At 35.8% G+C, this 26,541-nt stretch overlaps 9 protein-coding genes, 1 long non-coding RNA gene and 2 other non-coding genes across 14 annotated transcripts; 7 read left to right on the top strand and 5 right to left on the bottom strand.

Annotated features, from left to right (window-relative positions):
- The first annotated feature begins 2,009 nt into the window (after positions 1–2,009).
- Positions 2,010–3,144, top strand: DDF1 (Integrase-type DNA-binding superfamily protein). The gene has a single exon (NM_101131.4). It carries the CDS (start codon positions 2,193–2,195, stop codon positions 2,820–2,822), a length of 630 nt encoding a protein of 209 aa, NP_172721.1. The 5' UTR covers positions 2,010–2,192; the 3' UTR covers positions 2,823–3,144.
- A 346-nt stretch (positions 3,145–3,490) lies between these two features.
- On the bottom strand, positions 3,491–3,747 carry AT1G04963. Its single transcript, NR_138809.1, has one exon. It is a non-coding gene; the product is annotated as an other RNA (long non-coding RNA).
- A 210-nt stretch (positions 3,748–3,957) lies between these two features.
- On the top strand, positions 3,958–6,823 carry AT1G12600 (UDP-N-acetylglucosamine (UAA) transporter family). The gene is made up of 7 exons (NM_101130.3): positions 3,958–4,299; positions 4,747–4,775; positions 4,854–5,055; positions 5,462–5,704; positions 5,789–5,890; positions 6,112–6,219; positions 6,380–6,823. Exons 1-7 carry the CDS (start codon positions 4,168–4,170, stop codon positions 6,611–6,613), a joined length of 1,050 nt encoding a protein of 349 aa, NP_172720.1. The 5' UTR covers positions 3,958–4,167; the 3' UTR covers positions 6,614–6,823.
- Positions 6,824–7,068: 245 nt separating this feature from the next.
- On the top strand, positions 7,069–7,140 carry AT1G12590. The gene has a single exon. It is a non-coding gene; the product is annotated as a tRNA-Gly (tRNA).
- A 10-nt stretch (positions 7,141–7,150) lies between these two features.
- On the bottom strand, positions 7,151–10,233 carry PEPKR1 (phosphoenolpyruvate carboxylase-related kinase 1). The gene is made up of 5 exons (NM_101129.3): positions 10,036–10,233; positions 8,798–9,548; positions 8,413–8,709; positions 7,860–8,246; positions 7,151–7,641 (listed from the first exon to the last, which is right to left on the bottom strand). The coding sequence occupies exons 2-5, from the start codon at positions 9,390–9,392 to the stop codon at positions 7,352–7,354; spliced, it is 1,569 nt and encodes a 522-aa protein (NP_172719.1). The 5' UTR covers positions 9,393–9,548; positions 10,036–10,233; the 3' UTR covers positions 7,151–7,351.
- Positions 10,234–11,895: 1,662 nt separating this feature from the next.
- On the top strand, positions 11,896–15,080 carry AT1G12570 (Glucose-methanol-choline (GMC) oxidoreductase family protein). The gene is made up of 5 exons (NM_101128.5): positions 11,896–12,355; positions 12,433–12,772; positions 13,169–13,470; positions 13,767–14,715; positions 14,790–15,080. Exons 1-5 carry the CDS (start codon positions 12,274–12,276, stop codon positions 14,833–14,835), a joined length of 1,719 nt encoding a protein of 572 aa, NP_172718.2. The 5' UTR covers positions 11,896–12,273; the 3' UTR covers positions 14,836–15,080.
- On the bottom strand, positions 15,058–16,522 carry EXPA7 (expansin A7). The gene is made up of 3 exons (NM_101127.4): positions 16,308–16,522; positions 15,731–16,043; positions 15,058–15,646 (listed from the first exon to the last, which is right to left on the bottom strand). The coding sequence occupies exons 1-3, from the start codon at positions 16,468–16,470 to the stop codon at positions 15,334–15,336; spliced, it is 789 nt and encodes a 262-aa protein (NP_172717.1). The 5' UTR covers positions 16,471–16,522; the 3' UTR covers positions 15,058–15,333.
- A 473-nt stretch (positions 16,523–16,995) lies between these two features.
- Positions 16,996–18,496, bottom strand: HPR3 (D-isomer specific 2-hydroxyacid dehydrogenase family protein). Its single transcript, NM_101126.3, has 2 exons — positions 17,932–18,496; positions 16,996–17,720 (listed from the first exon to the last, which is right to left on the bottom strand). Exons 1-2 carry the CDS (start codon positions 18,376–18,378, stop codon positions 17,196–17,198), a joined length of 972 nt encoding a protein of 323 aa, NP_172716.1. The 5' UTR covers positions 18,379–18,496; the 3' UTR covers positions 16,996–17,195.
- A 324-nt stretch (positions 18,497–18,820) lies between these two features.
- On the bottom strand, positions 18,821–20,139 carry AT1G12540 (basic helix-loop-helix (bHLH) DNA-binding superfamily protein). Its single transcript, NM_101125.5, has 3 exons — positions 19,747–20,139; positions 19,249–19,617; positions 18,821–19,130 (listed from the first exon to the last, which is right to left on the bottom strand). Exons 1-3 carry the CDS (start codon positions 20,065–20,067, stop codon positions 19,047–19,049), a joined length of 774 nt encoding a protein of 257 aa, NP_172715.4. The 5' UTR covers positions 20,068–20,139; the 3' UTR covers positions 18,821–19,046.
- Positions 20,140–22,119: 1,980 nt separating this feature from the next.
- Positions 22,120–24,041, top strand: AT1G12530 (uncharacterized protein). The gene is made up of 3 exons (NM_101124.5): positions 22,120–22,366; positions 23,339–23,454; positions 23,551–24,041. Exons 1-3 carry the CDS (start codon positions 22,256–22,258, stop codon positions 23,903–23,905), a joined length of 582 nt encoding a protein of 193 aa, NP_172714.2. The 5' UTR covers positions 22,120–22,255; the 3' UTR covers positions 23,906–24,041.
- A 3-nt stretch (positions 24,042–24,044) lies between these two features.
- Positions 24,045–25,953, top strand: CCS (copper chaperone for SOD1). Of its 3 annotated transcripts, NM_101123.4 has the most exons (6): positions 24,045–24,363; positions 24,472–24,498; positions 24,580–24,652; positions 24,750–24,884; positions 25,187–25,410; positions 25,484–25,953. In NM_101123.4, the coding sequence occupies exons 1-6, from the start codon at positions 24,127–24,129 to the stop codon at positions 25,748–25,750; spliced, it is 963 nt and encodes a 320-aa protein (NP_563910.2). In that variant the 5' UTR covers positions 24,045–24,126; the 3' UTR covers positions 25,751–25,953. The 3 variants fall into 3 exon arrangements, with proteins under 3 accessions (NP_563910.2, NP_001031029.1, NP_001031030.1); NM_001035952.3 differs by having other exon boundaries at positions 24,104–24,363; positions 24,472–24,652; positions 25,484–25,936; NM_001035953.2 differs by having other exon boundaries at positions 24,113–24,363; positions 24,580–24,884; positions 25,484–25,921.
- A 12-nt stretch (positions 25,954–25,965) lies between these two features.
- On the top strand, positions 25,966–26,039 carry AT1G12510. Its single transcript has one exon. It is a non-coding gene; the product is annotated as a tRNA-Val (tRNA).
- Positions 26,040–26,541: the final 502 nt, after the last annotated feature.

Here is a 26,541-nt window from a genome sequence, read left to right as displayed (position 1 = left end):
GCATATTATCATTGCTGACATAACTTTTATTTTTTTTTGACAGATTGTTTATCATTTGATATCTTATAAAGTTAATAATCCAAAAAAAAATTGTTTAGTTAGTAAGTTCGGCAAATTACTAATACACGGAATATACATATAATTGGCTATAATGAACATTAAAGTATTCACCTAAAATATATAATCTTTTTTGTTTTTGAACAAAATAATCTTAACTCTTTAGCCTTAATTCTTGTGGCCACGCGCATGTGACACTCACGAGACAGCATGAAGCCTTAATTCTTGTGGCCGACGTTGTCTCCTTGTCTCTCTAAAGTTTTCACTTTATAATTTCAACATTTCTTTCTGTACTCTATCTCGTTATCAAACATTCAACATCAGCATCGTCACTATCGTCTATTACTTTGCATGAAAGGTTTTTAGCGAGCATCTACAATTTAGAGGAATTCATTAATTCACTAAACATTCATTTTTTTAATTAATTGAGACTAAAATGTGATAAATTAAACTTGCATGTTAATGTATTCTAATAGATCTCGAGATATGCATCACATTCTTTCTGTTTCAACTGAACGATCAATGTGGTAATTTCTATCTTCTGTTTAATACCAAAGTTTGATTTATTTTTTCTTTCATAATTTAGTTTTTTCTTTCATAATTTAGTTTGATAAAAAGAGGGATTTAATGAGTTTTAATCACCACATGTTATGTGCAAGTACTATCGTAGTAGTACTAAGAAATAGTTCCCACGGAAATCCCACGTGTTACTCACAGCTAATTTCCTTAGTATCGAAATGAGGCACGTGTTATATCCACAAAACAAATATCGAAATAAGATTCTAATTAAAATGGATATTTTGGTCCCAAAATCTCAACATGGTAGAGCTGGACCCAACTACCCGAATTTAATACTATTAACTTGTAAAAGTTAAACTAAGCCAAATAGTTATGTTTGACCAAAAGATTCCAAGAATGTTCTTCGTCTCGGTATTTATTTTAAAACCATTGGCTGGCACTGATGAAATATGGGAGGAAAATGGATAATTTTGATATCGTATTTCACCACCATTCATAAAATATCAAAACGAACATAACGATTGTATATAAATGAACAGAAAACCCAATAAATTTAAGTGAGGTGATTATTTTTATGGTATAAATATTATCTATATGATTCTTGCCCAATGTAATATATTTTCATTTTTCGTTTCATATTTCTACATTTCATTTTTTCTTTTCTTTTTTTACATTTCATATCCTTCCATCGTGCAAAAAAACAACGATGATCAAATAATTTTGTCGTAAACGTTTTGATAGTCAAATTTATATAATTAATCTGATTTTGTAAGAAAACCTTTTCCTAGTTTTGAATTTCATCTTTTTGTTGCAAGATACAGTTTTAGTATTTTTTTAAATGAAATTGCAACAAAAAGATGAAAAAGCTAATATCTGACTAAAACTGTAAGAAGATTGTTCATCTTGTGTCATGTTGAATTCAGGAAACTTCTTCGTTTATTTTAGTTCTAATAGCCATAAGCCATGCACTCTTACTTGTGAGATTATAATCATATATTCATATTAGACCAATCCCGTAATTTGGTAAACAGACCACAAAGGGAAACACTGTTATAAACTATAAATTATACTACATGTCAGTCGTAAAACGTATGGAAAAAACTAATATATATATGTATATATATGTCAGTCGTATGCACTTAGGTTGCGAATTTGTAGACTGATGACGAAAACTACAGTTAAATAAAATGTGCCAAATTAACTCCTACAATGTTTAAAAGAAGAAACACTTTTTTAAGAGGGTTCTTTAATTAATTAGTGGGTTCAAGCTCACACAATTAATAAATTCTAGACAGAACTTTAGGTTATAACGGCTAACAGCTAATAAATGCATTCGTGGATAAGATTACATGTGTCCTACGCGCGTATACTTCGTATACTGTGGGTCCCATAACCATAGCCTATATATACCCCTCTTTCTCACTTCTCTGTTTCTCAACTCCCAGCAAAAACAAAAAACAGAGCCTAAGTCAGAAGAAAGACTCTTAATTCGAACAAATCTTTAATCTTTTTTTGTAACTAAATACTTACAAGAAAAAATAAACACGTTTTCAACAGTAATTTAAGTTAACCGGAGTCTCTTTTTGTTTTCCGGCGAATTTTTGGTACTTTGAGTTATGAATAATGATGATATTATTCTGGCGGAGATGAGGCCTAAGAAGCGTGCGGGAAGGAGAGTGTTTAAGGAGACACGTCACCCAGTTTACAGAGGCATAAGGCGGAGGAACGGTGACAAATGGGTCTGCGAAGTCAGAGAACCGACGCACCAACGCCGCATTTGGCTCGGGACTTATCCCACAGCAGATATGGCAGCGCGTGCACACGACGTGGCGGTTTTAGCTCTGCGTGGGAGATCCGCATGTTTGAATTTCGCCGACTCCGCTTGGCGGCTTCCGGTGCCGGAATCCAATGATCCGGATGTGATAAGAAGAGTTGCGGCGGAAGCTGCGGAGATGTTTAGGCCGGTGGATTTAGAAAGTGGAATTACGGTTTTGCCTTGTGCGGGAGATGATGTGGATTTGGGTTTTGGTTCGGGTTCCGGCTCTGGTTCGGGATCGGAGGAGAGGAATTCTTCTTCGTATGGATTTGGAGACTACGAAGAAGTCTCAACGACGATGATGAGACTCGCGGAGGGGCCACTAATGTCGCCGCCGCGATCGTATATGGAAGACATGACTCCTACTAATGTTTACACGGAAGAAGAGATGTGTTATGAAGATATGTCATTGTGGAGTTACAGATATTAAGTGGGACTCACATATCTACTATACATAATATTTAGCTTTTATGTAAGAGGTATTTATGTGAGTTTTAAGATTGTAGATGTGTCCCAGGCGTTAGAAGTTTCCTTGATGGTATGGAATCTTTGTACCTATAAAATTATAAAATTATTGGGCTTTATGAATCTTAATATACAAAGCCTAGGCCCAATTTGTAACTACAACGTGACAGTTGTAGAAATAATTTTTTCACAGTGTAATCTACTTGTAAGTTGTAATAGAATTAAAGGGGATTTAATCAAATCTTGCTGGATACTAGCACATAAATCTTGACAGCAATTGACCAAAAAAATACAGTTTTAACTTGCGAGTATTATAGTTATACTCTCTTAAGAATACTATTTTATATTTGTGCTTTCAACGACTTATGATTATATTAATAATAATAGGCTTGACTACAAAAAACAAATTTAATAAGTTTTCCGGTGGAATTACAAGTCCCGAAATACTCAGCATGTCACGATTCAAGTTTACAACTAATAAATTGAATACCTTGAAACGAAATTCATGGTAAGGTCTTTTCACGGAATTTATGGTAGGTCCTCAAATTAAATATTTTAATACTCCGTCAAAAGGTTAGTTATTTTATTTTCTCATGTTATTACACTTGGTTATGGAAAAATACTAAAGCATCATCTGACGTGGCATGAACATCGACGCGGAACTAAATGAAACGTGGCTGCCTGAAACTGACTTTTTGTTTTGCCAGCTCATCATTCGCTCTAACTCGAGTCACACAAGTCCCGATACTGGGAGAGTTCGTTATACGAGGTTTGAAGCAAAGTAAGTTCGTGTTAATCATATAATTGTTCACTAAAATCCAACTTAACTTGACGGATTTATTTTTCAAAATAAAATATTCTCTGAAATAAAATTCATCAAATGAAACCGGTTTTTAGGTTTTACATTTTGGTTTTGACAAAAAAAAAAAAAGGTTTTACATTTTGGTCTAAATAAACATAATTATCTAATAAATTATAAATACTAAGATAAATACAAATATAAGCGTTAGAAAACTAAAAGACAATTAGACCCTTAATACTTCAATACTAATGCTAAAAAGTGTTCGTGAGCATTAAGTTAGAGAGTAAGAGAAAAAAAAAAAAAGAGAAATCCAAAATGAGAATTCTTTTGTTCTTTCTTCATTTGATTTAATACCTTTCTTCATCTACTTGTCAATATCACTGACTCTTTCACTTTTACAAATCCCAAATCTTCAAAGAGAGGAACAAAAAGAAAATCAGATTTCAGTTTTTTTTTTTCATTTCTAACATAACATTCCTTGGTCCGATTTATTCTTTTTTTCAAGATCATGAAGACTAACAGCGAAGAACAAATGATAAAACTGTTTGGAATTCCTCTTTCTGATAAACCCAGATGGCAACAATTTCTCATCTGTTCTTCTGGTTTCTTCTTTGGTTACCTCGTTAATGGCATCTGCGAGGTTCGTTTTTTTTTTTAAATAATAAATCTGATATAACCAAATCAATAGTATCAGAGATTTTTTTCGATATTTTTCATGAATTGTTTTTATTTATTCGTTTATTATGATTTGATTTTGTCTGGGAATTCCGGTTTTGCATGCGGTGTGTTTCTCTGTCTTTTTGTCAAGAGAAACATTCCTAAGGTTAAGAGATGAATCCGGTGTTCTTCTTCTAAAAATATTTCATTAGAACAAAGACTTTTACCGGAAACAAAGGCGAAGATTAGGCATGCAATTTTGTTTTTGTTGAATCTGAGATTTGTATACATTTAATACAAATACAGAAAAAAAAAAATCTTCAGATTCTGTATTTGCTTAATTCATTTATTAAAATTTAGATTTATTTTATTTGACTACAATATCGGATCTTTAATACACACTTTTTTTGGCTTCTTATCAAATTTGCAGGAATATGTGTACAACCGGCTTAAATTCAGGTAATTTAAAAGTCAAATCTTTATTAATTAAAATTCGAATAGTAGAAGAAGTATAATATGTGTGTGTGCGCGTTGCAGTTATGGATGGTATTTCACGTTTGCGCAAGGATTGGTGTACATTGCCTTGATTTACATGTATGGCTTCAGGACGAAGCAAATGGTTAATCCATGGAAGACTTACGTGAAACTATCTGGTGTTCTTATGGGTTCTCATGGCCTCACCAAAGGCTCCTTGGCTTATCTCAATTATCCTGCTCAAATCATGTTCAAATCCACTAAGGTATATAATATTTCACTTAACCAACTAATGGTGTATATATATACTATAGATTTTTATTTAAAAAAAGAAGTAATGCATGGTATAGTCCAATACCATCATTAGTTGAGCGAGGGATCAAAGTTTAGATTAATCTCTGAGATCAATTTCGTTCAATATATATAGATCATTGCATTTGTTTATCTCGGCTTTGTAATCAAAGACTCCTTACATTATTACATTGTCAGTAACGGTTTGAACTCACATGGATTTTGTATCAATAAATGTTACGGTAGGAATTTAAAAAGTCACATTCTTGTTTAATCCCAGGGGTATTGGTTAGCAAGATATGTTACATTTTCTTAATTGGTGAATCATTGTGTAATTCTCGCAGTATCTCTTAACATTGATTTCTTCCTCTGTTATCTAGGTTTTGCCGGTTATGGTTATGGGAGCTTTTATACCAGGGTTGAGAAGAAAATACCCTGTCCACGAGTACATATCTGCTATGTTACTTGTAATTGGTCTCATCTTATTCACATTGGCTGATGCCCATACCTCCCCAAACTTCAGTATAATTGGGGTTATGATGATCTCGGGCGCTCTCATCATGGACGCTTTTCTTGGTAACTTACAAGAAGCTATCTTCACGATGAATCCTGAGACAACACAAGTAATATTTTGTACAGCTTCTCTTGAACATATCCCTCTTTCTCGAATAACTTGTAACAGATTTTTTTTTACTCTTTGATTTTAGATGGAGATGTTGTTTTGCTCGACGGTAGTTGGCTTACCGTTCTTACTTGCACCGATGATTCTTACTGGAGAGCTTTTCACAGCTTGGAATTCATGTGCTCAAGTAAGCTTCAATACTTTAGTTCTTATCAACCATGCTCTCAACCTATATCCCCTTTAATCCATAGTGGCGATCATATAAGATTGTGAACTTTGCATAATGTAATTCAATACTTTAATTCTTATTCGATCACCACCTTAACTTATATGACAAGAGACATTATATGATGATCGTTGACTAATGTAGTTGATTAATTACATTTTTCTTAATTGACATTTTGGTAGCATCCATATGTGTATGGAGTGTTGGTGTTCGAAGCCATGGCTACATTTATCGGACAAGTCTCCGTTCTATCCCTCATTGCACTCTTTGGCGCAGCCACAACCGCTATGGTAAAACTACTTTCATCATTTTTACTATTGCATTTCGTTTTTGTATAGTAACTAATAAAGCATCGATCATATCAAGTTTAGGCCACATATATTACTTTAGAGTTTAAACTTGTGTTTGTAGAACAATGTAATTAATATTTTGTTTTGTTTTGGGGAGTAGATAACGACGGCGAGAAAAGCGGTAACGCTGTTACTGTCCTATTTGATATTCACAAAGCCTTTAACTGAACAGCACGGTACGGGATTGTTACTCATCTTTATGGGCATTATTCTCAAGATGGTTCCGGATCCAAACCCAAACCCCAAATCTTCGGGTTCGGGTCAGACACCCGGAAAATTGGAACGGGTTAAGTTTGAGAAGGAAGACGATGAAGAGAGTCGTCCATTGGTCTAATAAACGACGAGAGAAGATGTTTAAAACTCAATTCTTAGTTCGTTTCACATTTTATCTTCAGTATATTTGTGTTATTAGAAAGTAGATTTTTTTTTTTGTATTACTTTGTAGTTTAGAATCTTTAAATCGAAACATCATTCGGCAATTCAATTTGAAACATGATCAATAAGTACAAATGCAATGAAAATGTTTGGTTTCTTATTACATTTTAATTTTCTTGGGTTCTTTTATTTTTATTGACAATGTTTCTCGTGAAGAATTTGAACTTTGAACACACTTGTCTAATAAAATTTGTGATATTGTATCACTTAAGTTTGTTTTGTGACATCTATATATCTAGCTCAGCTATAGTCTGTGTCGCCTATCAGCTAAGTTATAATGGAAGTAATCAAGTAAACGAATATTTAGTTATTATGTAACTATAAATAATACTTTATCAATGTGTCACTCGTTCAGCGTCTGTAGTCCAACGGTTAGGATAATTGCCTTCCAAGCAATAGACCCGGGTTCGACTCCCGGCAGACGCAATGCTTTTTCTTTTACTTTTTAAATTGCTCATAATCGAACAATAACTTCTCTAAAGAGATCAAAATCACACTCTATTTCCGTTGGTTTATACAGTTGAGGTCAGTTTCCATGGAAAAGTTTTACTACAAAAACAAAGACATTGCAGGGACAAAATCAGATGTGTACATACAATATTTTACTGATAACAGTTGTCTTCTTCGTTTTCTTCTTCTAGCAGACGAGCGACAATCTGAGAGATGGAGCGGTGGGAATATGCGTGCAAGATGCCCATCTGATTATCGACTCTGTGACTGCAACATCCACCACCAACTGGTCTAGCTCGCCTAGTCCTATTGTTCTGTTCCTTTTGCTGTGTAGACCTGACATTCTTGACCAGTTTCCTCTTTCCCTTCTTGTCTCTGACTTTCCTCCTGCTTCTGTCTGATTCTCCCCTGCTTCATCACGCCTCTCAAGTTGTGAAGAAGAATCTGGTGAAGGCAGTAACCTCTTTGGGCTTGAGTCTGTAAAAATGGGACACAGATCATTTGATTAGCTCAAGACTGATGTCCGTTTAAAACACCAAGAAAGAAGATGATACTAATGCAAACTCAATTATAGTCAACTGTTCCAGATATTGATTCACTTATTTTCCTTGCCATATTTAGAAAGTATATGACTCTACATTTCTAGCAATCATCAAGTCCAAACATTGTAAGCCAAGGAAAAGCGAAAGAGGTACCTCGAACTTTTCCATCTATTTCAGTTATGTCGTTGTTCTGTGTCCTTGCTGGGCTTGTACAAAAAAAGGTAAAGCTTGGCATAGAGGGAATTCCAGTTGATGAGAAGCCAGCTGTGGTTGATTCCGGTTGTTTCCCATCAAAAGAAAACCCATCAAAACCGGAATTTGGCAGTGTGTTATCCGCAGGTAGGAATGTCGAGAACGATGATTTAAAATCGTTATCTGTTGATTGCTCTAACTGGCCAACGCTAAAGCTATAGTCTTGTTCCCGAGAAACGCATTGTGTGGAGAAAGAACATCCCCCATTCTCCAATCCTTCACAACCAAACCCATCCTGATCATATTGTTCTTGACCTGATTCAGATAACTGCTCCATCCAAGAGTGAGCTGCAAACAAATGCACACAAAAATTATCACTCTGCTTTAATCTACAAATCCATAGACAACATTAAAGTAATATCTCAGTGGCCTGACATGTTTAGGAACATGGATAACTTACTCGAGTCAAGCATTCAAACAAATCATTATTTCGAAAACGATAGAAATGACATACCTAGAACTTCGTCAGCTGATAACCTTTGGGAAGGATCCACACAAAGCATCCCGCGAATCAAATCCTTGGCGTATGAAGTTATATTGTCCCATGGCTCTGCAGAAAATCTCAAATCGGCAGCCCTGACAGCATCAAAAATCTTTGACTTAGTCTTTCCCCAAAAGGGCGGCGCTCCACTGAGAAGAATATACAAAATAACCCCTGCACTCCATACATCAGCAGCTTGGTTATATCCCCCTGCTAACACTTCCGGGGCTATATAAAACGGACTACCAACTGTTCCGCTCAGCTTTTCGCCTGCTCACACGAAAACCCATTTCTTAGAATACACAATCTCCATTTTTGGATTTGATAACTTATAAAATGTCAGTGTTATTTATCTTACCAGGCTTTATATAGGTTGCCAGTCCAAAATCAGCCAATTTGATAGGAGACGAAGAAGACATTGTGGCCATAAGAATGTTTTCCGGTTTCAAATCTCTGTGAACAATACCGCTATCATGACAAAACTTGACCACTTGCATCAAGTGCTTGAAGAGCACCCTAGCACGAACCTCAGAATACCTTCCATATTTCTCGAGCTTGTGAAAAAGCTCACCGCCTGCGCATAGTTCCATCACAAGATGCACAGAATCTTTCTCCTCGTAAACTGCTTTGAGATTCACCACATTTGGGTGCCCAGCTAACTTGGCCATTATCGCAATCTCGAGTTTGATACTCTTCATGTCATCTTGTGTTACCAGTCTGTCTTTAGATATAGACTTACAAGCAAGCCTCTCTCCAGTTAACTTATCAGAACATACTCTTATCACACCAAACTGACCCCAGCCTAACTGTTCTCCAAGTACATATCTATCTTTTAAGTTGGAAACATTTACAGGGTTTAGAATGGTTTCAGTAAGGCTTGCAACTTTATAGCAATTGCAGAATTCAAATAAAAGCGGGCTCGTATTCTCCTTATCAGCTATGTCCATACCCATATACCCAACTGTTCACACCTCTCGAAAACCTAAGTTCCACTATCAATAAATCTCAGTTAAAACCTCAAAGCTATGATACACAAATAAGCCTAATCCAGCAAACGAATCTTCTTTTCTATGAAATCGCAAGCTGCATTCACCTTCGGAACCTCCGATCTGTAAAGTTTCAACACTTAAAACCTCAGATTTAAGCAGTAATCCACAAAGTAAACAGCAACTGAAATTGGAAAAGATTCCAGCTTTGATGAAAACATTCCACTAATGAAAGCGAATTTAGCTTGAAAGTGAATCGAAAACAAAACCCATAACTCAAATTCCCTACAGAGGTCGAAGAACTAACTCACATCACCAAAACTCGATTGAGACTCAAATGAAGAATTTTGAGCTCAAAATTCTACGGAATACACAAAACTCTCGAATTGGGTCATTAAATTGCATCGAATTAATCACTAGAGAGACTTAAATTTAGCTACAGAAAGAAAAAGCAACAAACTTGCAGGAATCTAGATAAGAACAAGAGCATAAAGTTCTCTCCAACTGCTTCAACTTGAAATGTAAAAAACAAAATCAATTCCAACCTAAAAAGATGAGTTTTTTCTAAAGAGAAATTCATCAAGAGTTTGAACAATTCTGGAAAGTATACCTCTTTTTTTTGGCAAAAGAGTAGTGAGAATCCCGTCGAAGAGCAAACAACAGCTATAGGTTGCAGCGAAGAGACCAGACCCAGTCCTCTCTCTCTCTCTTTCTTCTTCTCTTCTTTCAAATAAAAATGCCGTGTCAACTTGTTACCGGGAGAACCAGTTTCGCGTTTACTTACTTCACGAGAAGTTTTTTATTACAATTCAGACCCTTACTTTTTTGTCTAATTATACCTATTACTTCATACTTTTTAATTCTAAGGTTAAGCCATTGGCGACGCGAGAAGCCATTTCATCCATGAATATTGGAACTTATAAGTTCCCTTATAAATATTCAATTTGCTTACAAAATTCATTTTTGATGAAATAGAATTTTGTTAATCTAATAATAAATAAATGTGAAAACATTACATACTGTCTTAAGTGGAAATGAATGTTATCAAAAAAATTGTTAGCATTCTGGAAAGTAAACTATTAGGTTCTAAATGATTCGACCTTGTGGATTTGGTGTAGAGGGAAACTTATCCAACGTCACACCAAGAAGCTTTTTATAGTTCGTGACGATAATAAATTAGACAGCCCCCATTTCAAGTATGCCACTTGTTAATTTGGTGACCGTACGAAGCATTGCAAGCGGGACCTATATGTCTTCCACTCTCTCTCTCTTTTCTGGTTGCTTCGCTGTCTGAGACTCTCGAGTGATTAACCTACTTATAATATGATTTTTTATAACTTAATCATTAGAGTTAGTTGATTTGTCTATGCTTTTGAGAACCAAGGAGACCTCCATCTGTATTTCATGTTAATGAGCTGTGTACAAGCATTGTGTACTCCACTATTTCTATTATTTTGTTATTCATTTCGGAATTTTATATGTTTGACTTTTGGTATATAGCATTATTCCTTTCCTCTTGACTTTTGATTTTTGTTTTCTTGATCAAAACTTTTGATTCTACTTATAAAACCATATATGCAGTTCATTTTTATGCTAAGAGTTACGTACTTACGTTATCCCAAGTCGAATAGATTTGGAATACTTTAATAGTTTTTTTTTTTTTTTTTTCTATACTTTACGTTCTTGAGGGGATGACAAAAGAAAAAAGGATGAAGAAAATGTATGATGGGCTTTTTAGTCCGTTTGCTTTTATAATTGAATTCACACGGCACAAATATTATGGCCCATAGTTCATAAATTTGACTCATTTTTTATGGAAAAAAAAAAAAAAAATTGTGCAACCTTGACCATACAAAATTAATCTACAATTATGTTACTCTGTACTGTATACCCTGTAGAGTAGTTAATGACACGACCTTATCATGTGCGAGTGCTACACCTACATGATGTATGACCCAATCATGAATCATCTATATCGACTACTTCAACATTTTTGTTAACTATTTCAAAAAGTTCTCCTAGAGAGTATATATAGTTATGATAAGACATATCAGTAATATGGGTTTTCCATATCAATGGAATCGTCAAAAGACATATCAGTAACAACATCTACAAGTCCTGATCATTTGCTAATTAGATTGATTGTCATAATCATTTATGCTGAATTAAAGTGATGATCAATAAGGTAATTAAAAAAAAAAAAAAAAAACTGGAGTATATATACGTACTGCTAATTTTCGTTTCATTTAAACGTACGAAACCAATTTATGAATCATTATTTCCACCTAACATATTCGGCTTATTATGATCACACGATCGAGAACGAAAATGTTGGTGCATTTAAACTGTAAGTCTGTAACCAACTGTCTATTAATGGACGTTGGTATTACACACACTGAAACACAATTACATAAATATATAGTATCTAATTTTAATTCCAATTTCAGATTTCTTTATTCATATCCAAGAGAGACAGGTTAAGTGTATCAATATCTACATTACATTCCCTAGAAATTTTATCGGCCATTTGGTCTTTTCTCTCATGATACTTCATCTAACTTGCATTTTCTTGAAATTAAATTAATTAATTTATCTATTGGGTCTTATTTATCTGCTTCTTCAGGTGACACGTGTCCATTAAAATAGACATAGAATCTTGATGTTGCATTTCCTCAGAATTAGATGGACTCTTTATTGTTTCTAGCTATATATATGATGAAAAGGTCGAGTATTAATTTCACCATAGGTCACCAAAGACTTTATAAATAACCCATACATTATCATATACATATAGGCATACAAAGTGAGAGAACTCTACTCTAGATTGTGCTAAACTCAATTTGTATTAATGATGGATAGATTTTGGTCATGGAGATTGTTTGTTGCTCTCTCTCTTTTTCTCCATTCTCCAATTTGTTCTTCTGACAAAGGTAATATTCATGAACTACAACTAGATTCTTAAGTATTCATATTAGTGCGAAGTTATAGTTTTACCCTTTGATCGCAGCTCCGAACTACTCCTTCATGCGGGACGCGACAGGAAGTCCTACAACGTCGTACTACGACTATATCATCATCGGTGGTGGGACTGCCGGGTGCCCTCTAGCCGCAACGCTGTCTCAAAACGCCAGCGTTTTGCTGCTCGAACGCGGTGACTCACCGTACAATAACCCCAACATCACGAGGCTCTCGGCTTTCGGAGCCGCTCTCTCTGACCTGTCTGAGTCCTCACCATCTCAGCGTTTTGTATCAGAAGATGGTGTCATTAATGCACGTGCTCGGGTTCTCGGTGGCGGAAGCGCTCTCAACGCCGGCTTCTATACACGTGCGGGCACTAAATACGTTAGGTTAGTGCATATGTATACAGTAACACTAATACGCATGCATACAATTTACATGGAAATTAATATATTATCGAGTCCTCATTCTTACTATGGTTGGTGAGACAGTAATAATTGTAGACATTATTATATGATCAATCAACTAAGGTCTAAGGATAACATTAAATATATGTATAACTATATATTATCACACACACTTAATAAAAGAGAAAACGATTTTTGCCGTAAAAATAAAAATAAAAGAGAAAACGATCTTATTATACTTATATGTAGAATAGTCATTTAATCTGTTAGGGTCGTTACATAGTACAACATACAAGATATTTCTTATTGTTGATGTTTTTGGTGACTTGGTGTGTCCACGTTAAAATAAATAATTTATACGAATCGAAATGTTGTTAGGAACATGGGTTGGGACGGAGCGCTAGCGAACGAGTCGTACCAGTGGGTTGAAGCTAAGGTGGCGTTTCAGCCTCCGATGGGGCGGTGGCAAACGGCCGTGAGAGACGGCTTATTGGAGGCTGGGATTGTCCCTAATAATGGTTTCACCTATGATCATATCAATGGCACCAAATTTGGCGGTACTATTTTTGACCGCAACGGCAATAGACACACCGCCGCCGATTTGTTAGAGTATGCCGATCCTAAGGGTATTACCGTCCTTTTGCATGCCACCGTCCACCGGATCTTGTTTCGTACTCGAGGTACTTAATGTAGCATTGCAGAATATAATCATCCAATACTCATAACGTAGTAAAACTAAAATATATTCAATCATGCTGGTTAAACAAAAATGTTGGTCCTGTTTTCACATGGTTAAATTTTTTTCATCTTAATATGGATTGAACCTGATATTTTGCAAAATCAATGTCTACCTTTTTTTCACTATACATTTCATGTAAATTCTTGCTTACCACACTTTATTCTAATTCATTTTGTTGCCACTAAATCAGATTATTAACTAACTATCAAATTACCAATATAATTATTCACGTTTAAGGTACGACCAAGCCAATAGCCAACGGAGTTGTGTACCGAGACCGGACCGGTCAGGCTCATAGAGCTTACCTAAAGGAAGGCGCCTTGAGTGAGATCATCCTATCGGCCGGAACCCTAGGGAGCCCACAACTTCTTATGCTAAGTGGTGTTGGCCCATCGGCTCAATTACAGGCCCAAAACATCACGGTGGTGATGGACCAGCCTCATGTGGGTCAAGGCATGTATGACAACCCTATGAATGCCGTGTTCGTTCCTTCTCCAGTCCCCGTTGAGGTCTCACTCATTGAGGTTGTTGGGATTACCGGGGAAGGAACATATGTCGAAGCCGCCGGTGGTGAAAATTTTGGCGGAGGTGGTGGTGGTTCTAGTGGATCGTCCTCCACTAGAGACTACTATGCAATGTTTTCACCAAGGGCAACATTATTAGAGTCAAATTCAATGACCAAATTATCATCAGCCCAACCTTTTCAAGGAGGCTTCCTTTTAGAGAAAGTAATGGGCCCATTATCAACGGGTCATTTAGAGCTCAAGACCCGAAACCCAAAAGATAACCCGATTGTGACTTTCAACTATTTCCAACATCCTGACGACCTAAAACGTTGTGTTCGAGGAATCCAAACCATAGAGAGAGTCGTGCAATCTAAAGCTTTTTCGAGGTATAAGTACGCAGATGTGTCATTTGAGTATTTACTTAACCTCACGGCGAGTACTCCTGTCAATCTAAGGCCGCCTCGCAGTGGTCCTGGAGCCTCGTTGCCTCCATCCGCAGAGGAATTTTGCCAACATACAGTTACAACCATTTGGCATTACCATGGAGGATGCGTTGTGGGCAGAGTGGTCGATGGGGATTATAAAGTTATTGGTATCGACCGGCTTAGAGTCATTGATATGTCGACCGTTGGTTATTGTCCCGGGACAAATCCTCAAGCCACGGTTATGATGCTTGGCAGGTAAAATCAATCATATATATTAATTATGTTGATGTTTTTTGTTTTTTTTTACTAAAGGCTAATGATTTTGGCAGGTATATGGGTGTGAAGATCTTGAGAGAGAGACTCACCAAGAAGTAGGGTTTTGAATCGGATCAGGGGTTTTGGGAAAACGTTATATTAAAAATGAAATGAATCAAGATATTACTAATCGATGTTATTAATAGCTGAATATGTATTGTTCTTGGTAATTTCTGTTTGGTACTTATTATTAGACCAAACTGAGATGTATACGGAAATATATGTATAGACTCATTCCCAATTTTCAAAACTCTGTTCCAAATTCTGGTTCAAGACCTTTAATTTGTCTTCTAAACAAAAGCAAGCGATTTATTGGTAGAAAATTTACAAATAACAAAATTTTCAGAAACAAAACGAATTCTCTTGATCAAGAAGTGTTGACTTCATGATATTTATAAGAAGAGTTATATCACAATTAGATACATACATACATTATACATACATGTAGATGTATAACATAAAGCCGGGCCACCACAACAAAAGGCCACCGAAACTCTTAACAAAAAAAGAAGGAGAAGAGAAAACTCCGTTTTCGTTTGGTAGGGCAAAAGCCTAGTTTTAACGGAAATTAGCGGTGCTCTTGTAAGTCTTACCGCCGCTCCAGTTAGCCGGAGCAACGTTCCAAGCATAGATGGTTTCACCGGTGGTGTAAGAAGTGACCCGGAAAGAGAGAGATTGACCATAGAGAGAGGAAAAAGCTTGGTAAGAGGCTCCCCAATTGTGGCTCATGCTTATCCAATTCGTCCGGCTACCTTTAACGGCCATGCTCTTGATGTCTCCGGCGCCACCAACGTTCATGACGAAGATAAGAAGCCAATAAGAATTACCTTGGAATTGAAACCTCATACCTCCACTCCTTTGGCATGGCACTCTATATGATCAATCACATTATAAAATATATAAGTTTTGGAATATAATATATGAAGTTGAATAACTAAGTGTAGTATATATATACCTTCGGTATGCAACTGGGATGATACCGGCCCTCCAGTAAGCGAGTTTCATGAAAGCTGGTTTAGCCATATCGAAATGGGTTCTAGGAGGATTGCACCAACCACCAGCGTTGGAGTCTTGGTACCAATTAGGAGGGCAAAGATTGGTGGCTGTGACCACTGTTGATTTTCCAGAGTAACAATGCGGTGATTTCGAACATGTTATCTGAAAACATTGGCCGCATCCGTAACCATCATTGAACAATGTCGTGCTTAGCGCCGCCGTGGACAGTCCGTAGCCGCTGTTAAAAAGGTTTCCGTACCCACATGCACCACCTACATTATATATATATATATATACATAAAGTTATTATATCATTGATCTTATGCGTGACATATTGTGATTCAGGTACGGTTCAATGCACATGCAATGCAAATGAAAAATTGCTATGGACTACGTATCCATGGTAAAATATTTTGGAAACTTTTTTCATAAACTTTTTTTTTTTGTTAATCGTGTGGATATATATGTCTGGAAACGTTGGATCATCGACTTCATATGGTATATGCAAGAGAAGTGAAATGAAGTTGTGTACGTACCCATGGTTTCACCACCGGTCTCGTCACCGTAGAAAGTGGCGTGAGCATATCTCCATGGGCCTGGTCGATAGTATCCAGCGACGAACTCGCCGGAGATGGCGAAAACAACGAAAACTATTGAGAAGAATTTGTTAAAGCTCCAAGAACTTGAGATTGGACCCATTCTAGCCTCTTTTTCTTTATTCTTAGGGTTTGTTTTTGGTTTGTTTTTTGATGAAGTAATCGAATTTGAGACAATCTTATATAGAGGGGATTTTCAACGACAGTAGTGGTGGCTACGTGCGGATCACTATCCTTTTTTTTTTTAATTCCTTTTTTATTGGAGACTTTTGTCCGTACCGATTGGGATTTGTTTCATTTCATTGAATTTTTTCAATAGAAATACTAATAAAATTTAGGAAAAAAGGTCAATTGTTGTTTAAGTGAGGTTTTTGAATATAGTATAAGTTGACGTGCGAGCAGGTTCTATAGACGATACGTGTACCGACTCTATCCAATGTCTATATATACGTGCGTTTATGTATTTTCAATGATTAGTTAAATTGAACAGCAGACATTTATTTTTATATTGTCGTTTGTCAACTATTTACGTTTCCAAAGATAAACTAATATATGAAATCATGTTTTAACAGTATTTTCACAATAACATTAGAACCAAAAGGTTATTCATAAACATTATGATTATATTGCCAATCGTAATGTTCCGACTAAATTAGTCATATGTGCAACGCGGGAGAATTATTTAAATAATATGCGTCATTAATTCTTCTTCTTTGGGAGAGAATGTCAGGGTACATTCAAATATTCATTACACTTTCTTTTTGAATTATTGATTATAATAAACAATAGCTTAACTAATTTAGCTACCTGATCAAACCGGGCGCTCTCTCAATCCAATTGAACCGGAGAAAGCAAAGGCCGGTTCGAGAAAAACGCCTTCAAGTTAGCTAAAGCAATCTGTGCAACATTGTCCAAAGACCCTGGTGTAGCCACAGCAAAATGAGGAGACAACACTACATTATCCAAACCAAACAACTCCTGAGGAACTGCCGGTTCATTCTCAAACACATCTAAACCAGCACCACCAATCACACCGTCAACCAAACACTTGACCATCTCCTTCTCATCAATCAACTTTCCTCGTCCCACATTGATCACAACCCCATCCTTACCAAGCAACTCCATCACTTCTCTATTCACAATATGGTGCGTTTCGTCTGTCAAAGAGCAGCAGAGGACAAGTACATCGTTGTTCTCTGCTAACGAGAGAATGTCAGAGTAATACCGGTATGGACTACTCTGTTTCTGACTCCTTGAGTTGTAAGAGATAACACAGCCAAATGATTCAAGTCTTTTAGCAACAAATGATCCAATGCTCCCCAATCCAACTATCCCAACTCTCTTCCCACTTACCTGTAACAATAAATATTATCACAAGTCACTACCACAAAGACTTTTACTAACACATAGCTCTACTTTATCTGTAACCCCACAATCTAAAGCTATTCCCAAATTTTACTCAGAATAAAAAAAAACGCTTTTAACCTAAATTTCCCCTTTGTAATCATCTAACTACAGTTATAGATCAGAATTCGAAATTGAGAGTTTGTGATTTCGAACAAACCTTGGACCCTAATTGAAAATCCCCAAATTTCGCCCAATTACCAGACCGGACGTAACGATCGGCGGCAGGAATACGACGGAGAACGCTAATAAGCAAACCGACGGCACAATCAGCAACGTCATCGGAAAACGCGTTGCCAGCGTTGGTGATAACGATGCCGCGACGCTTGCATGCGGCGAGATCGATGTGATCGATGCCGACGCTAGTGCAGACGAGAATCTGGAGAGAAGGGAGATGAGAAAGGAGTTCATCGGTTACCGGAAGTCTGCCGCTGATAACGAAGGCTCTGGCGGAGGAGGCGTGACGGGGGAAGAAGCTCGGGAGTGATTCCGATGAGGAAGTGTCGGTGATGAGAGTACGGAATTCACGAGTCAGAATCTCGTCCATGAAAGTTAGAGACGGTGGTCGGTGAAGGAGAACAACCGGAGGCTCTGAAGATTCCGCCATTGTTTTTTTTGTGTGACTCTTCTTCGCTCTTTCACAGTTACTTCTTTATTCGTTTAGTTGAAACTGAAGCATCTTAATTAATTATTTATCTGTCAAATACTTATGTTTTTCTAAGAATATTAATATCTGTCATTAGTATTTATATTGAGGCAAAAAAGACATATTTAAATGTTGCGGTTTTCTTAATTGTCTCGCGATAATTAAAATAATTCAAGATATTGTTTTAAAAATGTTTTATTATGCAAGCAAAAGATGCCACAACCTAACACCAGATAGATTGCATAAATGCATGATACATCTAACAACTTTTTTATCAACATACTTTTGTTTTTGTATCGATAATTCAGTAATATTTACACCGTAATAAAAAAAAATATCAATGAATATGAGCTATCTTATTATACGATTTCATTATTACAAAAATCGTTAGAAAATGTCATTTCACAAAATTTTGCATTAATCAAATTATTCATACAACTTGTTATAGGAAAAAAACAATTCATAATTTTTTTTGTATTAGTCAACAATTCAAACAGCATCCACATCCTGAACAATATAAACTTCTAAAAACTAAAAACACAACATGCTTGTGGTGGTGGGAATGGTTGAGGATATATATCTTAATTAGGACGTAAATTCATAAAATTTTTAGGTTTAATAAACTCTGACTAGCGAGTAGTGACTCTTGAGGTTCCAATTTTGATTATCTTTTCTTGAAGCTCTGAGAAATAAACCTCTATTCCCTCCTCGACCTACACAAGTTTAAGAAATTTCCCAAAATATTAATATTTATCTCTCATCACATAAAATATAAAGATTAACTCCCTCTTTCTTCATAAATCAGATCGAAGATAGATTATAGATAATTACCTCAGAAGCAATGGTGTGTATGAATCCTTGGTGTAGTCTAGTTGAGATGCAACTAACAATATTAAAGCATTGCTCTTGAGCCAGGAGTTGAAGAACACTTGATAGACAAGATTCGTGTCTGTTACAACAACTTACTACGATCTCTAGTCCGATCAAACAAGGCCTAACCACAACAGCAATGTTCGTGTCTCCAACACAAGAACAAGTTGATGATGCTAATGATCTTATTGAAAATTCTCCTCTTGATGATGGATGAGTAATAGATCTCTTGATTCTATCTCTTTTTTCGCTGACCTCTTTGATCTTCTTCTGTAAGTCTTTGATGTAATTCACTGCTTCTAGAACGTGATCTGCCGAGGAACGTTTACCCTATTTACACAATTGTTAATTAATTACCGTGATTAGACTAAGGGGATCTTCTATATAATCTATAGAAATTTTTTGACTTCATGAGATGAGACAGAATTTGTATAAGAAAAATTTGAAAATGTTACTTACCTTTATGTATTGAGATGGCAATAAATATCTTAGAATCTTGAATAGAGATGTGTTTTCTTGCCTTCTTTGTCTCTCAAGCTCTTTATGTTTAGCTCTCTTGTTCTTCGGCTCATCGTCTCCTTTCATGATTTCGCTTAATGTCATGGTCGTCTCACAGTTTTGTCTTCCATCGTTCTCAATCCCTGCACTATGAATGACTGGATTACATGGTTTAGGTTCTTGGAATGATACACGCGTTGAAGGAGTGATCAAACTAGAGAAATCTAAATCATTTTCATAAGCAAAATTTGGTGTGAACAATGAAGAATCTGGAAAATTCATGCCCTTTTTATTTTCTTGTTGGTGGTTATGGGAGTGTTTTGGTAATAAGAGAATTTTTGGGTACTATATGAATTCTCTTGTTTTTTGATGCAGAATTTCGACAGCAATGCTGTTAGTCATTTTATACCATCCAAGATTTTGTTTCTTATGACCATTTTTTTCAACTTATTCTTTGAAAAGACAAGCTTTTTAGTGACCTCAAAGAAAACAACGTTAAACTATTCGAAAGATACGATTGAGTGAGTGATACTAATACTAAACGATTAGATTTATTTCGAAGGTGTGCATTTTAAACGATTTAACTTGAGCTGTACATTTAGTGGCTATTTATTAGGGAATATATATTGTTACGCAAAACATGCAACTTACATTTAAAATGTGCTTTATTCATATATTTTGTTTCATCCGACACTAGGTTCTTGAAATGATTTTAACTTTCAGTTTATTGAGCCAAAATAGTTTCAGTTAGTTTCTTAACTCCTATGTTATGTAAATACTGATTTTTTAAAAAATTCACACATATCAAAAAACAATGACTAGTTCTTAACAATACATACATCATTTAATTTTCATATACAAAACACTTTCTACTATTAGTAACTGTATAGAAAATCTAAAACAAATGAAAATCATCCAATATATAAAAAAGTACTTCTTGTCGATTAATCGATTTAGTTCATAGTAATTTTCAGGTTACCAATTTGTATTATAAAGAGAAAGTGTTGTCATTTATATAGTTTACCATAGATGCCGAAATACATTATTTAATTCTTCAGGCCGCCTAGCCTAGGATAAAAACATATAATGATAGACCTATATTTTATATTATTTTGGTCGACGAAAAAGTTGGTATATTAAGATTTATGTCAATTTCAAGCAAAAGTTAAATAATTATTTATATTAAAATAGCACTAAGAAAATGATTTTTTTTTCTCTAGACATGATTGCATGGCATCTAAGTAAACGATTCGTAACATTACATATCGAATTATCGATTATACTTTTTCGGGACAAAGACCCAGTATACTAAATACTTATGAGCACGTAGCAAAACTGATCGTTGTTGGTTAATTATAAATCACAGAAACTTTATACGGTCATACCAGAACATTTAATTTACTTTATTTTGTGGTACTCTTGTTTTAAGAGATTGGATTTGGTCATAATCGGTTAAAAATTAAGCGTATAGTCATATAGATATGTGTAGTCACGAATAAAAAACAATCACTTCTTCTCATTTAAATGTCCTTGGAAGTGAACTCTCAGTTATTTTCTCTCTTTAGAACCATGTTTTTCGATCTTCCTATACAAACTCATCTCAAATTTCGAACTATGTTTTTCTATTTTGCTTTTGTTGTGTCTTACAAGTTCAACGTTATCTAATTTATATAAATGTCTGAAGTCTTGAACAATAAGACCTACCAAAAAGATAATGGTCGATTACGTTAATTACATGAAGATCATGAAATGTTGGAGTACATGAGAGTCCTAAAAAATACAATCGGTTACTTTTGTATCTTAAAGGATTTATTTATTTATATATCCTCGATTAAGAACGATTTCAATATTCCAAATTCTTCATATAGGGGGCAAATTAGAGTCTAATTAATTTCGAAGGATGATGTGGACACTTGAAAGATACCAAATTTTGCAATAATTGGTGGATTTTAATGAATTAAAGGGAATAGATATTGGGGTCAGGATTAGGTCTGACTTTCATCTTATGGTCCATTTGAACTTGTTCCATATAACAACATAATCGTGTCGTGTGTCATGATTATGATTATGAAGTGCTTTGTGCATGAACATGGTGGTGACCATGTTGGCAATTATGTTAAATGAACATATATACATCAACATTCAGCAAAGGTCACTCGTAAAATATAAACGTGAATGAAGACGAACAAACTATAATTTTACAAGTGGATCGGTTCAAACACAAGAGTTTAAAAGTTAAATTTACTAATTACAAAAGAAAAATAGATAAGGAATATTGTTAAAACTATAAAATAGCTAATTAACTATTCAATTATGGTTTAATTTGTGATTTGTAGATCCATGATGCATCATGAAGCCCTGACAATTTAAATAGATGCAAACAAAATTATTGATTTTATTAAATACGACTTTTTGAAAAAAATAAAAGGAAAGAAATAGAAAATCCAGAGGAAGGAAGGAAGAGTGAGAGATGATGGGTATGGCGAGGAAGATAAGCAAAGAGGAAGTTGTAGAGAAGCTTAAGGACGACGGAGATTTTGATCGTCTCCGTCTCAAAATCATTCGCCGCCTCAAAGAAAACGTAAGCCCTCTTTCTCTTTCTCCGTCGTCTTCGCATTGCACATCGTGTGTTTTTCTTTCCTTGCTCCTCTAATTAGGGTTCATATTCTCTCGATTCCCAGTACATTCGTGGCTTTGTTAGGACCAGTGATAATGATTAGTCGATTTTGATTGTTTCAAAAGATCATCAAATTGGAATCTTTTGTTAGTTTGACTTGAGTAATAGAGATTTCGATTGAGAATTTGTATAAAGTTTGCTCTTTTGGTTCATATAGACTGAGCCCAATAGTCCTCCATAAATGGTTTTAGGTACTTTCATCAGTAGCTTCTCGGAACTCACTCCAAAAAATTTGATCTTTTCGTTTCGTGTGTACTGTTGTAGTGTTGAAACAAGTGATATGGTTAGTTGTGTGCAAAGATAAGTTTGAGCTTGGTCTCAGGGAAGGTTTGTGTTAATATGGGATTCCTAACAATACCAGTTGTTTAAGATAGGGAAAGTTTGGTCATTTGATTTTGATTTTGGGATAAGTGTATCTGAAGTTGCTTTAGAGGCGTGGAAGTAAGTAAACCATTGATGATTCGGAGAGTTTATCAAGATGCCTTTAGTTTTTCTTAGATGAATCAGATCCTAGGGGAGAGAGTTCTCTTAATGGTGTTAAGCTGTTAGATCACAGCTATAGGCCTACTATAGCTGATTCAGAATTTCAGTATCACTTACTGTGAATTGGTTTGACATCTTACTTATAGCTGGTATAGTGTTCATTGTCTTTGAGGAGTCTTTATACTTATCCATCGAATGGGCATTGTCATTAGCGCAACTTGGTAGAATATTTAGATAAGAGTGAAGGTTACTACTTTCTTAGCCGGAGAAGTTTATGTAAGGCAACAAGGAATTTTCTTTTAACAGTGTTTGATAAACATCTTGAGCTTTGTTCTTCTGGACTGCCTGTGTTTGCATTGTGATCTGACTATTAAAGCGGTTACTGGATTGCAGGAGGATTTACGGAATAATATGATATCAGTTGTCAAGGAGTCAACATCTTTGAAACGACATGGTGCTCAAAATATGAAAACCAGGCAACTCTCTGATGCGATATTCGAAGAAGTCGGGTAAATTAAGAGGGATTTTCTTCTATTCAGCTAACTCCTGTTGTTGTAAATGATTATGACACAAGCGTACTAAATTTTTTGGATTGTTTCCTGTAGGAGCAAGATGCTAAGCCAGCTCTCAGATGGTTTATGGGGGATAATAAGATCAGAAGACGGGATGAAGAATGAAATCAGAGAAACCGTTCAATCCGTCTACGCCACATTATCTAACCCGAGAGGCGAGAAACGCGGAACATCCGCTAGAGAAATGGAACATAAGATTCCAACACCAAAAAAAGAAGCAAGAACTGATTTCAACACCAGTCCAGCGAGTAAACAGAAGCAAGAGCTGATTAAAGGAGCTGTAGAAGATAACAAAGGAGAGGCATGTAGTGATGATGTACAAGATAACAAAGGAGAAGCATATAATGATGATGAAGAAGATCCTGAACTCCCTCCTGGCTTTGGCTAAAACTGTTTTTTGTATCATCAATAAACTCCCTCTGAAATATTATTGCGTTTAAGGTAATAACACCAACTGTTTGTAATAACAACAGAATTACTGCACATTAATTTACCAAAGTAATAGTGATCCCCAGATTAACCGATTTATTTTTTAATTAAAAATGATAAAATTTAAAGGTTGTTGAAAGGTCAGAAATAAAAAGCCGCAAAAACTGAAGAAGCAAGATAATGGCATCAATTCTCAGGTCAGTGGCAACGACTTCAGCCGTCGTAGCCGCCGCCTCTGCGATTCCCATCGCGATCGCCTTCTCTTCTTCTTCTTCTTCTTCCTCTACCAACCCCAAATCTCAATCTCTCAATTTCTCCTTCCTCTCCCGATCGTCTCCACGTCTCTTGGGACTTTCACGAAGCTTCGTTAGCTCTCCGATGGCGACTGCTCTCACTTCTGATCGTAATCTCCATCAGGTTTTGGTTTAAAGCTTTGAACTTTTGAAATACCCTATTTCCAATTTGAGCTTTTTCGCTTTCCTGATTCGATGATTAAGTATTTAAGTAGCTGAATTTGATTTGCAGGAGGATCGAGCCATGCCTCAGCTTCTTGTAAGTCTTTCTCGTAATCCTGTATCTTTATACAACAATTTTTGGATTTGAGCTAGTGAGAACTTGTGTTGTGTGTTCCAGACTGAGTTTATGGTGGATATGACATGTGAGGGTTGTGTTAATGCTGTGAAGAACAAATTAGAAACCATTGAAGGTAGTAGGAGAAACAACTTTATTAATCGTCGTCTGTTTGGTTATGATTTACTTTGTTGGTGCTTATTATGTGTAATGGAAATTTTTAATCTTGTAAGGTATTGAGAAAGTGGAGGTGGATTTGTCCAATCAAGTTGTGAGGATACTTGGATCTTCCCCTGTTAAGGCTATGACTCAAGCTTTGGAGCAAACTGGTCGAAAAGCTCGCTTAATTGGACAAGGTGTTCCTCAAGGTTAGATATCTCTTCTCGGGTCACTTTGGTTTTTGTTTGAGAAGAAAGATTTGAACATCAAAAGAAAGAAGATATATTTTCTCAGCTCATAGAACATGTAAGGAGTACATGGCTTGTGTTTATGTTTAGTTCAACATTAAGAAGATTTACGTACTGGCAATTTTCCATTCTTGAGCTACTCTTTAATACACTGACAGTATTGAATTTGAGGATTTACCGTTTCAATTCCACGGTTTGTCTTTCATTGATGACCTCTTTCCTCATTTGTTTTATGATATTTACTTTGTGATGTGTTTTGGCAGATTTCTTAGTCTCAGCTGCAGTAGCAGAATTCAAAGGCCCTGACATTTTCGGGGTAGTCCGATTTGCTCAGGTCAGTATGGAACTTGCAAGAATCGAAGCCAACTTTACCGGTTTGTCACCCGGAACCCACAGCTGGTGTATCAACGAGTATGGAGATCTCACAAACGGAGCAGCCAGCACAGGGAGCTTGTACAATCCATTTCAAGATCAAACTGGCACAGAGGTTGGTGAAACGCATTCTTAGAAAACGAAAATGTCATCACAATCCTCTAAAAACTCTCTTTTTCTTCTGTCAGCCATTGGGAGACCTGGGAACACTAGAGGCAGACAAAAACGGAGAGGCCTTTTATTCGGGAAAGAAAGAGAAACTCAAGGTTGCAGACCTTATCGGGAGAGCCGTCGTGGTGTACAAGACCGATGATAATAAGTCAGGCCCCGGATTGACCGCCGCAGTGATTGCTAGAAGCGCAGGGGTTGGAGAAAACTACAAAAAACTTTGTTCTTGTGATGGTACTGTCATATGGGAAGCTACAAACAGCGATTTCGTGGCCAGTAAGGTTTAATAACAAGTCAACAACCATACATTTTATAAAACGTTACGTTTTTTAGTGATTGAGAACTTGTTTTGTATCAAAACTTGAGGTTTATATTGAAACAACACAAGCTTTTTGTTTTGTACCAAAACTCTCTGTACTTTCAATTGCGTAACTAATGTTGAGCCCCTATCAGAATTTGATCACTATACTATATATTGTGTGTATCTAATCAATGTTCAACAGGTTTCGTGGTGTAGTTGGTTATCACGTCAGTCTAACACACTGAAGGTCTCCGGTTCGAACCCGGGCGAAGCCATTTTGCTTTTGTAATAGTATAGACCAAATGTTTTAGATAATGTTTCGTTGTCACGCGGGCCCTATCAGCAACTAGCTTTAGTTTCACTGTTTTTGGCCCACTAAAATTGGGTCGCACATGGAAACAAATGGTTCCTACAATATTGTGCCCTACATAATTTATTCTGGTAAACGTAAGAAGTATTTAAATCATATAGAATTTTGAATTCCAAGAACATGTGAAATGTTATGTGCTGCTATAAACTACTCTCAAATAATAAAATCTCACATTGTCAGAGATGAATTATTATATACTATGTTTTTTTCTTACATTAAAAATTGATTGCTTTGTAGTATTAAACTAAATAGTAATGGTTAGACAGAACATCAAACTTCAAACATTTTGGTGTAATTTCTGTTGTCTGGTTTTTTTATTAGGGAGCCATACATACTTTTTTGGTTTTAATTTATGAAGGTCGATACATAATTATTTATTTAGTCTAAACTACTACATAAATAAAAGG

Source organism: Arabidopsis thaliana (assembly GCF_000001735.4).
Source record: "Arabidopsis thaliana chromosome 1 sequence".
NCBI lineage: Eukaryota > Viridiplantae > Streptophyta > Magnoliopsida > Brassicales > Brassicaceae > Arabidopsis > Arabidopsis thaliana.
This window is presented reverse-complemented; position numbering and strand designations above follow the sequence as displayed.

Bases quoted from the DNA above. Each gene is read 5' to 3' on its own strand.
- PEPKR1 (NM_101129.3), bottom strand. From the start codon at position 9,392: ATGGGTATGGACATAGCTGATAAGGAGAATACGAGCCCGCTTTTATTT. The intron at 8,710-8,797 runs GTAAGATAAATA...TCGTGTGAGCAG, and splicing joins GGCAACCTATATAAAGCCTG to GCGAAAAGCTGAGCGGAACA. The intron at 7,642-7,859 runs GTACCTCTTTCG...CCATTTTTACAG, and splicing joins AATAGATGGAAAAGTTCGAG to ACTCAAGCCCAAAGAGGTTA.
- CCS (NM_101123.4), top strand. From the start codon at position 24,127: ATGGCATCAATTCTCAGGTCAGTGGCAACGACTTCAGCCGTCGTAGCC. The intron at 24,499-24,579 runs GTAAGTCTTTCT...TGTGTGTTCCAG, and splicing joins GAGCCATGCCTCAGCTTCTT to ACTGAGTTTATGGTGGATAT. The intron at 24,653-24,749 runs GTAGTAGGAGAA...TAATCTTGTAAG, and splicing joins CAAATTAGAAACCATTGAAG to GTATTGAGAAAGTGGAGGTG.
- EXPA7 (NM_101127.4), bottom strand. From the start codon at position 16,470: ATGGGTCCAATCTCAAGTTCTTGGAGCTTTAACAAATTCTTCTCAATA. The intron at 16,044-16,307 runs GTACGTACACAA...TATATAATGTAG, and splicing joins GACCGGTGGTGAAACCATGG to GTGGTGCATGTGGGTACGGA. The intron at 15,647-15,730 runs GTATATATATAC...TTGATCATATAG, and splicing joins ATCCCAGTTGCATACCGAAG to AGTGCCATGCCAAAGGAGTG.
- AT1G12540 (NM_101125.5), bottom strand. From the start codon at position 20,067: ATGAATTTTCCAGATTCTTCATTGTTCACACCAAATTTTGCTTATGAA. The intron at 19,618-19,746 runs GTAAGTAACATT...TTGTGTAAATAG, and splicing joins TGCCATCTCAATACATAAAG to GGTAAACGTTCCTCGGCAGA. The intron at 19,131-19,248 runs GTAATTATCTAT...AAACTTGTGTAG, and splicing joins TACACACCATTGCTTCTGAG to GTCGAGGAGGGAATAGAGGT.
- HPR3 (NM_101126.3), bottom strand. From the start codon at position 18,378: ATGGCGGAATCTTCAGAGCCTCCGGTTGTTCTCCTTCACCGACCACCG. The intron at 17,721-17,931 runs GTTTGTTCGAAA...TTATTGTTACAG, and splicing joins ATTTTCAATTAGGGTCCAAG to GTAAGTGGGAAGAGAGTTGG.
- DDF1 (NM_101131.4), top strand. From the start codon at position 2,193: ATGAATAATGATGATATTATTCTGGCGGAGATGAGGCCTAAGAAGCGT.
- AT1G12570 (NM_101128.5), top strand. From the start codon at position 12,274: ATGATGGATAGATTTTGGTCATGGAGATTGTTTGTTGCTCTCTCTCTT. The intron at 12,356-12,432 runs GTAATATTCATG...CTTTGATCGCAG, and splicing joins AATTTGTTCTTCTGACAAAG to CTCCGAACTACTCCTTCATG. The intron at 12,773-13,168 runs GTTAGTGCATAT...AAATGTTGTTAG, and splicing joins GCGGGCACTAAATACGTTAG to GAACATGGGTTGGGACGGAG.
- AT1G12600 (NM_101130.3), top strand. From the start codon at position 4,168: ATGAAGACTAACAGCGAAGAACAAATGATAAAACTGTTTGGAATTCCT. The intron at 4,300-4,746 runs GTTCGTTTTTTT...TCAAATTTGCAG, and splicing joins TCGTTAATGGCATCTGCGAG to GAATATGTGTACAACCGGCT. The intron at 4,776-4,853 runs GTAATTTAAAAG...TGCGCGTTGCAG, and splicing joins TACAACCGGCTTAAATTCAG to TTATGGATGGTATTTCACGT.
- AT1G12530 (NM_101124.5), top strand. From the start codon at position 22,256: ATGATGGGTATGGCGAGGAAGATAAGCAAAGAGGAAGTTGTAGAGAAG. The intron at 22,367-23,338 runs GTAAGCCCTCTT...ACTGGATTGCAG, and splicing joins TTCGCCGCCTCAAAGAAAAC to GAGGATTTACGGAATAATAT. The intron at 23,455-23,550 runs GTAAATTAAGAG...TGTTTCCTGTAG, and splicing joins GCGATATTCGAAGAAGTCGG to GAGCAAGATGCTAAGCCAGC.